At 43.6% G+C, this 12,186-nt stretch overlaps 1 protein-coding gene across 6 annotated transcripts in view; it reads right to left on the reverse strand.

Annotated features, from left to right (window-relative positions):
* Nucleotides 1-12,186, reverse strand: part of DHX35 (DEAH-box helicase 35) — a 66,161-nt gene that overhangs the window by 43,770 nt on the left and 10,205 nt on the right. For 2 of the 6 annotated variants that reach the window (XM_042930971.1, XM_042930969.1), the window contains exons 4-5: nucleotides 5,426-5,503; nucleotides 319-423 (exon numbers count right to left, since the gene is read on the reverse strand). In XM_042930971.1, the coding sequence (XP_042786905.1) occupies nucleotides 319-423; nucleotides 5,426-5,503 (183 nt within the window). Of the gene's footprint in view, nucleotides 1-318; nucleotides 424-5,425; nucleotides 5,504-10,882; nucleotides 10,943-10,966; nucleotides 11,052-12,186 lie in introns of those variants that run through there. The other 4 variants (XM_042930975.1, XM_042930973.1, XM_042930974.1 and 1 more) reach the window with 3 other exon arrangements.

The raw sequence follows: 12,186 nt of genomic DNA on the forward strand, positions 1-12,186 counted from the left end.
AGGACAGCCTCGAGTCCTGGTTCCATCACCAACGGGCACAGACCTCCGACAAGCCATTCAACCTCCCGGGCCCTCAACCTCTTCATCTGTCGAACCAAGGGCTTAACCTTCCTTCCAAGGTCCCTTCTGGGCTATGATTCAAGGACTCTCTGGGAGAGCGCCGCACCTCCCGCGGACTCATCTCCCTGAGGGCAGGGTGATTTCATACACTTTCTGCCATGGCATCAAGGTCCCCGTCAGCAGTGAGGCTGCACGTTCGTAATTTCCCCCCAATAATCTTCTTGGTTCACAGCACGAAAAGCAGTGTGAGCACTTCACCTTAATTCTCGTGGCCAGTGGGTCGGTGCAGTCATCAAAGCGGATGCAGTAGCCCACCTCGTGGCCCAGCAGCGCGCCCCTTTCCTCAGCTACTCTCCCTGCAACCTTTGGGAAGAAAGATCATGCTGAAAACAGAGACGCAGAAATTACTGCACAGAGCACATCCTGTGGAAAATCTAAAGGTCCCTTATTTTTTGAATAGTATGTGAACACCATGGAGAATGAGAAGAAAAGGGGCAGGTCATTAGAGAGCAAGCATGTGATTTATTCTACACCCAACTTGAGGCAGCTTATAATTAACTACCGTGTAACAATAAGCCGCACAATGGAATCACATAAAGATGTTACGGACCAAAGAAATGGCAGATAAAATTCAAAAGATCAAAGCCAATGAGAGAATCTTAAAACATGGATGTGCCGAAATGATTTCAGTTGAGCCACAAATTCGGCTCGGCATTTCCTGGCGGCCAAAGCAAAAAGTTGAAGAAGTGACGAGATTACACCCCAGTAAAGCTTTCTTTAGCACACGGACTAAGGACAAATTTTCACATCTTCACGCCTCGAAATAAAGTACCTTCCACTGGACCATGAAGGCAGGAGAACAGGAATGATCCCATTCAACACTGGGCCAAGTTCATTTTCCCTTTGGAGGCAAAGCAATGACGTTTCCAGAGGCAGATAACCTAAAACAATTTGCAACAGTGCCCCAGCTACCAAAAAGCAGTAAAAGGGGAAACAAAAAAGAAGAACTTAGGTTAAAAGATGAAAAAAAGGAACAGGGTGGATAAGCAGGTGAGAAGGTTAATGAAGGATCCAAGTTACCTTAATAAAGTAAGAGTAGAAAACAAGATACATAACAATATATTAGAAAGACCACAATCTATAGATTTCTTCTTCACTTACCAACATATGACAAATGAGAGGTGAACACAGGAAAGAGAAGACAAAACCCAAGGCAAGAACTCCCACCACCCCTCGAAGGCAAAGGCTGTCAACTTATTAATGGAGAATATTTGAAATAATAGATAAATATCAAAGTGGGAGAGCAATAAAAAGAAAATAAAGAGTTTAATGTTCACCGTATAAACTACCTAACTGAAAAGAACCACAGGCAAACGGTAGTAAAGAGGCTTCCCGGGGACCTGGCACACCGCCCCCCACGCGAGGCAGGCAGCCGGGCGCCCGCTCCCACAGGTGAGGCGACCTCTCCACGGAGTCTCCGAGTCCTGGGTCGGGGACGTGGGCCGGCACAGGAGCTGTCTGCAGGCAGGGTTTCCTGCCAGTGCCGCTGGGCTGCGGCGGCCCCAGGGGCAGGAGCCCGGAGCCTCCCTGCACTCAGCCCTTGGGCCAAGCCTTATTACTTCATGATTCGGATGCATCTGCTATCCAAGATATTTTATTTTCAAACTTTTTATTTTAGTCTTTCATGTACGATCACATCACTGGACATTGAAAAGGCTTTCTGACAGGTTTTTACCTCTTACTATTTAAGTTTCACTCCCAATGACTGCATCAACCGGACTGGGTAAATACTATATTTTTGACACAGGCAAACAAACACAGGGAAAAGGAAACAAAAAGGAGAACGCAGTCACCGAGCACTAACCACCGGCCCGTGCTGTGCTCCAAGTTTGCAAAAACTGTATCTCGCTAAATACGCGCACGGCCCACGAGGTGGGCGAGGTACCCTTGTTTTCCCAGAGGAAGAAACTGAAGTAAGACAGGGTTAGGGCTTGTCCTGAATCACAGGTCAAGGCAGGGCCTGGTCTCGAAGGCGAACCCAGACCCTAGCAGTCCAACGGATATCCTCATTAGGCAGACCGCCTCTCACGGAGATCGAGCAAAGGCTTGCGCGATCTGTTCTCAGGCTCGGAGATGGTTTTCAGAGTTTAGTCTGCACACAAAGTACTTTTTGAGATGTAGCATTCCCAACTTCACAGCTCTATTAATACTACCCCGTTGATTTCTACACTCTTTGCCCTTTCAAGAGAAGGCATGGGGCTTCGTGGAAATTACCCATAGCTACAAATTTGGAGCAAAACGCGGAGTGATTAAGAGCTGGGAGTCCGAACTACATACAGGAAAAATTGCTCTAATTCCTAAGTAACTGAGTCATCTTTCAGTGACATAGAAGGTTACTAAGTCTAGTGGTTTCCCAACTGTTATCTCTGTTTTTACTTACACAGGCTCAGAAAAAATGTTTATCAATAATTTCTGCCTTGAAGACAATTAGAAAATGGACTTTAGGGAAAAAAAAGATGACACAATAATTAAAACTCAGTACAGAGCACAAGTAACTCAAGGCAACAGGATTAGTTTCTTGTCCAGGTAAAGATGACAAAATAGAGGCATTCCTCTGAAGAGCTCATTTGAAACAATAAAAGAAAGAAAACATATTATCAGCCACAACCTGTATCTCCGATGAAAGGAGGAAAGAGCCACAAGGCCAGACAACAAACTGGGAAGCACAGCTGCCAGATGCCCTGAGGCCTGACTCTAGAAAGGCTCCAAGGTCAACCATGGCCGACTACGGGGGTTTTTAATGTGACACCATGGCCCTAACGGTCAGGACGGACAATCCTTATTTTAGGAAGACAAGAAACAGCAGCGTGTTTGGGTCCAGAAGACCCAGGACATGTCTCAGTGGAAATCCATTTTGATAGCAAACAATCACAAGGGGGAGAGGACTGAAGGAGAGGCATGCAGTCAGGCAGCAAGTATCGAATCCTAAGTCAGAGAGCCCAAAGAATTTTGTCATGAGCCTTGACAGACCTCTGCAATCACTACGGCCTGCGCCTCGAGCTCCGCAGCCCCACCTTGGCCCAGCAAAGGAGGAGAAGAGATGTGGGGGGAGGCCGTGCGTTATCCAGCCCAGCGGAGCCTCAACATTCTGCGGCCGTCGGTGGCCCATTGCAAGGATGAGCACTTATCATCAAAGTACTAACGCCAGCCCGCCACAGCAAAGCCAACCAAGAAGGAAAGAAAGGCAGGAACACAAGCAAAAAAGCAATTAAAAAGAAATTTTAAACGTCTTTTCCATGGTTCAATCCTAGGTTCCGGCACACACAAAAAAGGGACTTTCCCAAGAAACAAGCAGGATTAAGGTCTTAAATGGGCAAGTCACAAGTCAGTCTGTGGAGGTCCCCAAATCTCACAGCTTCCATAGGACAGACCCCTGAGAGGCTGTTCTCAGATTTGAGAACAATTCCCCAAATGTATACAGTGCTACAAACAACCACTTACAAAAGTAAAGAAACTTTTCCTCAGTGGCAATAATAAAAAGCAAATGTGAATCGACTGTTCCAGGGAAACACGAAAATGTTGCTCTACTCCCTCTGTTAAAAAAGAAATAGGAAATCACTGTCGTGTGAAGAGGCGATCCATGGCAAGGCAGTCAACAACTGCTGGCCAAAAGGATTTACGGAAATGTGTCAGGCAGTTAATAATAACACTGTGTTATTTTTCTGGATTTTAAAAAAAAATCTGTAATATTATCACCTTTAAAATTTGTAATGTATTGTAGTATCTCCTCCCATTTTAGACATTTATTTTGAGGGAGAAAGAGAGAGAGAGAGAGACAGGGTGTGTGCACATGCAGGGGAGGGGAGAGAGAGAATCCCAATGCAGGGCTCAAACTCATGAACAATGAGATCACCACCTGAGCTGAAATCAAGAGTCAGACAACTGGGCTACCCAGGCGCCCCTCACTTCTCTTTTAAAGCAAAACAAATAACAAAACAAAACAAAATGAAAAAAACCTTCGAAGAAGTGATTATGAGACCCAAGTAGAGATATAAAGGAACCCAAACAGAATACATTTGACTAAAAACAATCACAAACATTGCAGACAGCCTTGGAGAAATCTTACAAAAGAAACCGCAAAAGAGCAGATGATTCCAGAGATGGTGATAAACACTAAAAGTGAACAAAGGATATCTAATATCACTGAACTGATGCCCTTACACAAAAGAAAACATACATGGAACAGAAGTTTGCCAACATCTAACAGAAGAAAACCTGAGATTTGAACCTGAAGGCGGAAAGTTCTTCCATATTTAAGAAAAAATGAGACAGAACAATCAGCATCGAGATGTATCCTGGCACAAAAACAAGCTTACAAGCAGGGAAAGTGAGCCAGGAGGGCAACGGAGAGAACCCACTGGAACTCAGGCATCTACACAGTGATCCTCCAGGCCAAGGGCAGTGCACAGTGTCTGCACAGTTCCTAGGGAAAGAGAGTGTGAACCAAGAATTTTGTAACAAAGACCACAATCAAACGTTCTCAGGCACAGAAAATTCAGCCAATGAAGAAGTAAGGCAAAATGAACCATTCGAGGTTAGCAAAACCATGGAAGAGAACTGGCGATGAACACTGGCTCTATTTAAACTAGAATTAAAGTTCATCAGCTGTGGGAGTGATTGGTGATTACAGGAAAAGAACATGTATTTATAACCCTTGAAATTAAAAATCCTAGCGCTGCATCTATAACAAACGGAGGGAGAAAATATACAGAGAGTAAGTGTGCATTTGTTCGTCTGTCACAGGAAACTACCGAACGTGGTTTCAAAAACAAGTAACATCGTCAAGCTCTTTGGAACCTTCTTTCTTAGTTTTTAAGCTCTCATACGTTTTCCTGTGGCGAACACCCATCTCTCCCGCGTTCAGCACCGACTCCTGCTTCACTCCAGTTTCCCCTTTTGTTAAATCCAACAAAGGCAAATGCACAGCCGGGACCCCACGTTTGCAGAACTACTCCCGTCCATCCAACCGATTCATCTTTATGTGAACATAAAAGCAGAGCTGGGAATGATGCTCACAAATGTTCAAAAGGTTTTCACTGGGCGATGAGATTTTCGTTTTTTCCTTATTTTTTGTTTGTTGTGATTTCCCCTGTACTTTATTACTACTTTAAAAATTCGTCAAGCTCATACAAGCACCAACTTTGCAAAAATAAGCAGGTCACAGCTCTTTTTAAACTGAAGAATTAAAATACTTAAGGAGCCACTTCGTATTCACGTGGAGCTCTCAGGAAACAAGAAAACAAAATAAGCCACTGAAAACAGAAGATGCAGATGGGGTTTTTGCAACACGGGAAAAGAGACTCACTGTGACAGCTGCCACTCTTCGGGGCTGGGTCACTCCCACGACTCTTCCTTCGGCCGTCCAGCCAGCTTCTGCAAGGTACTGCAGAAAAAAGCACACCTAAGTTTGCACGCGACACCACTTCTCCAGAACCCACTTCCCCCAAGGTAACCTCGTCCTGTGTCAAAATCGCTGACAAAGTTAGTAACAGAGGGTTCTTATCCCAGCAGACATTTTGGAAATTATTTCGCAAATGAGGGACCTGAGGCTTGGAAATGTTAGGTAATTTGCCTGCGTTCACATCAGAGCTAATAATCAGAAGAACCAAGGCACATGGTCAACATTCTGACGCTCCGGTCTTACTAATTTCCAGGTGCCAGTGCTGCCTGGAGGAATAAACAGCTATCCGTGGGTCACACAGAACGCTGCTGAATCCACAGAACAAAGAATTTTAAAGTACACGCTGAGCCAACTCAATGTAAATATCAACCATACAAAACATCTTAGTCAGATTAAATAAAAATAACTGGGTTTTGTCCGTGTACGTACGCCATTACATCAGTACACAAAAAATTTGATTATGTGTATTTATCTGATTTATTTACATATTTATTTGCTTTATGTATTCATTTGTTATATATTTATTTTATCGTTTACATTTTTAAAGCCTAAAGTGGATAGCAGTGGTTATCAGTTATATATTTTTATAACATCGACATTGTTTCACCAGGAGTACGTATTCTACAGTAGGAAAAAAAGAACAAAAATGCCACTACATAAAAACGTACCTGCTCACTCGTTCAAAAGAAATAAGGGAAGGAACTAGAGAGAATGCCGGTCTACGAAGGATGGGCAGGAAAAAGGGAGAAATAGAAACAGGGCAGCAGGGGAGGAAGAGGGAGTAACAATGTTCTGAGTAGATGATTTTGTGGAGCTCTGACTCTTAGAGCCAGTCATGTTTCACATGCTCTTCAAGTACCCAAAAAATAAACAAACTGACCGAGACGTAAGTGAAGAGAAATCAGAAGGAAATACAAACGCTAACACATGGCCCTTTCTGTAGTACAAATGAATAACGTGATCACAACGAAGCCAGCGGAAAAGACCTGATCTAAGTAACTGGAGAACAATGTCTGGACTGGATGCTGTAAAGACAAAGACAAAGAGAACTGTGACCCAGTTAGTAAATGTTAGTAAATAAGCAAATGGGCATATGGGTTAGCAATTCTAAAAGTGCTTTATGTTTATACTAGAATCTAACACATAAGTTAACATACTGTAAACAATGAGGTCTGAGTTTCTCCCTGTTGGAGAAAAGTTACAAATCAAGAAAGGCTAAAATGAGCCCTGTGGTGTGGGACTGGAATCAGAAGTATCGGCATAAGTTCAAGGTTTTTAATACATACACAGATTGACATAGATATACAGATGCTCTTATATGTGGGGATTGGTAGTCACATAAAGATTTCCTAAATCTACCCACTGAAGACTCATAGCAATGTCACCTCAGTAGCAATGGGCACCCTAGCACCCAAATCTTGATTTCTAAACACCATTCTCCAATAAAGGAACCAGGGCTCCTTGCAGAGTGTTGGATTCCAGGTCTAGTGCAGGGAAAACCTTAGACAAGCCTGGAACATCCTATGGTACTAGAAGGTAAGGAAAGGTTCAAAAAAAAAGGACGGAGGCTTTTAGAAAGAACACAGGGCCTAAGTAAAGGAGCTCCTGATGATCAAACGAACAAACTAAAAAGGATAGCACTGGATTTTAACCCACAGAACAAAATATAGATCCATGAATCCACATTGATGTACATAAATAATTGAATAAATAAATAAATGAGCGAGAAAAGACAGTTCTTCCTTACAGAAGATTCCATTTAATGAAGGAAAAAAAAAGAGAAAAGAGAAAAGTATTAAGCAAACACCTGAGTAACTGCTGCAGACAAGATCCACTGAGGGAGGGGCACCTGGGTGGCCCAGTCAGTTAAACGTCTGATTTCAGTTCAGGTCACGCATGGTCCTGCAGTTCGTGAGTTCGAGCCCTGCATCGGGCTCCTCGTACTGACAGTGTGGAGCTTGCTTGGGATTCTCTCTCTCTCTCCCTCTCTCTCTGCCCCTCTCCTGCTTGTGCGCTCTCTCTCTCTCTCTCTCTCTCTCAAAATAAATTAATTAATTAAAAGAAAAAAAACAAAAGATCCACTGAGGGATGCTAACGTTAGGAGGCAAATCCTGAAGGGAAGGGGAGTATCTGCAGTCTAAAAATATCTCCCCCCAGGATATTTACCAACTACAAAGGGAAAGACAGTAACTTTATAGGCAAACCCTGGCACTTTAACCAAGATGAACCTCACCAGTGATCACACATTAGCATCTCAAACCCCGTGATATGACGCACAGCAATTCTGTGGTATTCTTTCCCAAAATGCATCAATGCATCAGCCCATTCTAATCATGGGAAAACATCATGCAAATCCAAACTGAGAGGGATTCCAGAAAATAAATGCTCAGTACTCTTCAAAAATGTCAAGGTCACGAAAGATGAGAAAGACAGACTCCAGGCTAGGACACCGTGCCAGCCTAGAGAAGACTAGGCAGAAATAACAACTAACTACAACATAGGGTCCCGGATCTTGGAACTGGAAAAGGACACTGGTGAGAAAACTGAAGAGACTGGGTACGATCTCCAGCCCAGCTGTTGCACCATACCAACAGTGATGTCCCGCTTTTGATTACTGTACTAGGGGAGGTGGGGTGAGAGGTTTAAGGGAATTCTGCATTGTTTTTGCAACTTTTCCGTTCGTCCAAAATTAGCTGGAAATAACAGTTTAAAAAAAAATGACTAAGGAACAACATGTTTTAGATAATGTAGGTTTTTTGCTATAAAAACTGTCAAGTTTCTCTCTCTTCTATTAAACATTAAATACATACACAAGACACTACCAACCACACCAAACAACACAAACGCAAAACCAGAGCCACAAGAAACAATAGCTACGGGGCGCCTGGGTGGCTCGGTCCATGGAGCATCTGACTCTTGACTTTGGCTCAGGTCATGATCCCAGAGTCATGGGATCAAGTCCTGCGTCGGGCTTCTCACTGGGTGTGAAGCCTGCTTGAGATTTTCCTTCCCTCCCTCCCCCCACGCCTTTCTATCTCTCTCTCTCTCTCTCTCTCTCTCCCCCTCTGCCATTCTCCCCTGCATGCTCTCTCTAAAAAAAAAAAAAAAAAAAAAAAACTTAAGAAAAAAAATGAAATAATAGCCAAGAGTCAAGGACTACAGTATTAAGCGCCAGAACCGTGCTGAGCACCTTGCACACACAAGCGCATTTAATCCTCGCAACAAATCCTATAAGGAAGGTTAACAGCATCATCAACAATTTAGAGATAAGCAAGCAAAGAGATCACATAACTTGTCCCAGGACAGATTAAAAATCTAAGCACTGGAATTTAAGCTCTGCAAACCACAGCCCTGTCACAAAACTGGGACACAATTCTCCCATCCAAAATAAAACATACATAACTGTAGTCAATCTCTTAATAACAGTGGTAAGCGAAAGAAAAAGAATTCCCATAATAACAAACAACCTGTCCACGAAGCCAGTCTCCTCAATACACCTGTGATTCAGACTTCTGCATGCTAATGACCACTGACAGATGGAAATGTATAGCTGCTGGAAAGCAGGTATAGTGTTGCTATCAAAAGGCAGTGTTATGTCACGCTGAGTTCCATCTCCGCTCTTTTTAAGGGTCACTAAATCCGGTCCTCTTGCTAAGGAGTGGGATTAGGAAGCACTCCATCAAAAACAGCACTAATAAAAATTGTAGTAAGGAAGCTTGTTTGCATAATCCATTGTTTTGACAGAGCTCTGGGAAAAAATATCATCTGGGTTCTACATATAGTTTGTGAAATTTCAAAACTGGTGTTTGGTGCTTCAGCATGCAGTACTTTTCCAAGGAAAGATATTATATAAATCCAGCAAGATGGTTTGTTAAGAAAACCTGCTCCATATTCTTGCCATGACCTTCAGCTCCTCGCTCAGCCTGTCCAATTTTCCTAGGCCATAATAAGAAGTTGTGGTAATCTCGGAGAAGAGAAACTCCGTGGTGAGGAAAGGGAGATGATCCGTCCACACGAGGGGTAGCAGATATGTGGACCAATAATATAATCATCTATCACAATGACCTAGCCAATTTCACCAGCAAAGCTTAGGAGACTCACGCTTTACCATTTATTCTTTTGTGCTTTTTTCAACTGTGTACCAGAAGAATGCATTAAAAAAACACAGTGCCTGTAAGAAAATACAGTTCCTTAAAAATAATTAAATTCAAATGTACGTGCCCTTGGATCCATTACCTCCATAACTCCTCTATTTATTCTGTAAGTATACCCATATGCGTACAAAATGATACATATGAAAATTGATTCACTTCATCACTGCGATAATACAACACTGGAAACAACCTAAATGCCTCTCAACTGGGAACTGGTAAAATAGATTACGTAGAATCTATGCAACTGAAAAATGACACATTAAGTGGAAAAAAGGACCAGGTATATTAAAGCATGGATACGTGCCACCATTTGGGCTTTAAAAAGAGGTACACGCACACTTTTCTGTAAACGCAGTAAGAAAATCTCTATCTGCAAAACTACTAACATCCGTTGTATCTGTATAAAGGAAATGAGGATCAGAAGATAGGGCAAAAGAGAAATCCTTTCTTTTGATGTTCTTCCATGCCTTTGAATTTTAAACGATGTGAACCCATTAAATATTCCTCCAAAATTAAAAAGATGAAAATAAAGTAAACGTTAAAATAAACCTTAAAATTTAAAACGAATTACCTTCGTTCGCTGCCACACTGCCCAGGCTGGATCCTCAGACCCCGCTCTCTGGCCTCCAGGCCACTCTTTCCCTGGACTCGCTGCTCAGCAGGCCCTCTCCGTTACCTGGCAGCTAAACCTTGCTGGGGGAAATGACCAGATCGTTGTGCTGTTCTGTACTATGGATCCAAATATCTGCCACCCACCTGATAGGAGGATTATATATACCGCCACCCTACTGCTATCGGGCCTGGCCGTGAAACTTGCTTTCTCCAAGGCAACGTGAGGAGTGCCACAACCAGTCACGAGTCCTGACACCTGAGCCATCTCACAATTCCGCCATCTACTCCCAAGGCCCGGACAAGAACTGGGCCAGCATCCTAGGTCCCACTGACCATGTGGAACAGCCATCTTGGGTCATCGACCCGAGACCACACGGCGTAAAGAAGAAATACACCTTTGTGTTCTTAAGCCACCGAGATTTTCAGGTTCTTTGTTAACATAACACAGTTATGCTGAGATGACTAAATAAGCATACAGACTGATTCCAAAACAAACAGACCACCTCAACTCACGTGGCCCATTTTCACCCTTGCTCCCTCCTCCACATCACCGCTAATGTCCTCATCTGTAACACGAAGGTAATAATAACAGTACCTGCCTTGCAGGGTCGCTGGGAATTAAACAGAGTAACATGTGCAAAGTGACCACTTTATGTAGCACTTGTTCACTACTCATTACTTGTTTCATGGTGATGATGGCTGGGATTATCACGACTCTCTGGCGGTCTCTTGGTAACTTCGCGTGGCCCTTCTCCCGTGGCTCTCTGCAGGAAGCAAGTAATCTGCTAAGGGCTTGATACCACGTGCACCTGTCTTCCTTGCAGCTCGCCATGTGCCCTGCCGTCCTTCGTCTACTGCTGTCCGTTCCCTTCCGCCTGTCTTTCCCGGGCTACACATTAATCACCGGGGGACCTTCTAAGAAATACCTATGTCTGGGTCACATCCTAAACCCATTATTGGGTCGGGTAAAAGAAGTTATATTATCTCTTTATACAAGTTCAAAAACAGGCAGAACAGGGGCGCCTGGGTGGCTCAGTCGGTTAAGCGGCCGACTTTGGCTCAGGGCATGATCTCGCAGTTTGTGAGTTCGTGCCCCGCGTCGGGCTCTGTCCTGACAGCTCAGAGCCTGGAGGCCGCTTCAGATTCTGTGTCTCCTCCCCTCCCCCACTTGTGTTCTGCCTCTCTCTATCAAAAATACATAATTTTTTTAATTTAAAAAAAAAAAGGCAGAACAAATCTGTGGTATGAGAAGCCAGAATAAGAAATACCCTTGTGTTGCAGAAACAGGAGGAGAGGCCAGGAGACCAGAAGGGGACACGAGGGGACTTCTGGGGCTCTGGTAATAGTGTTCTGCTTCTTGATCTGGGTGCTGGTAACACAGGTATATTCACTTGTGAAAATTTATCAAGCTGTACAATTATGACATGAGAACTTCTCAACATGCATTTTATACTTCAATAAAAATCTACATTAAAAAGGAAAGAAAGACCTGCAACGACCCCCATCCCTGACCACTTACTTACACATCACTCTTCACCCTCATAAGACATACTTTGATCTCACCCTAACTGTGAACTCTTGCTGAGTCCCAAACACTTCTCACACCCCAGCAGCCCTGAGCACAATATTCCCTGGAGGAGAATGTCTTCCCACCAGCTGCCATGGGTATTCAACGTCTACTCTAAATGTCATTTCTCTTACAAGGCCTTTCCCGATCCTTCTGTCAACTTGTGTCCACGCTAGATAGGGCTTTGCCCTGCACGGGGGGGGTTCCTTCCACTCCCACGGGGGGTATTTCTTTAGTCGTCCATTTTTATTTACAACTATAGCAGTATTCCTTTTATTTTCCTCTTCACCTGTAACTATTCGAAGGCCAAAACTACACATTACACCTCTTTG

Source organism: Panthera leo, chromosome A3 (assembly GCF_018350215.1).
Source record: "Panthera leo isolate Ple1 chromosome A3, P.leo_Ple1_pat1.1, whole genome shotgun sequence".
Taxonomy (NCBI): domain Eukaryota; kingdom Metazoa; phylum Chordata; class Mammalia; order Carnivora; family Felidae; genus Panthera; species Panthera leo.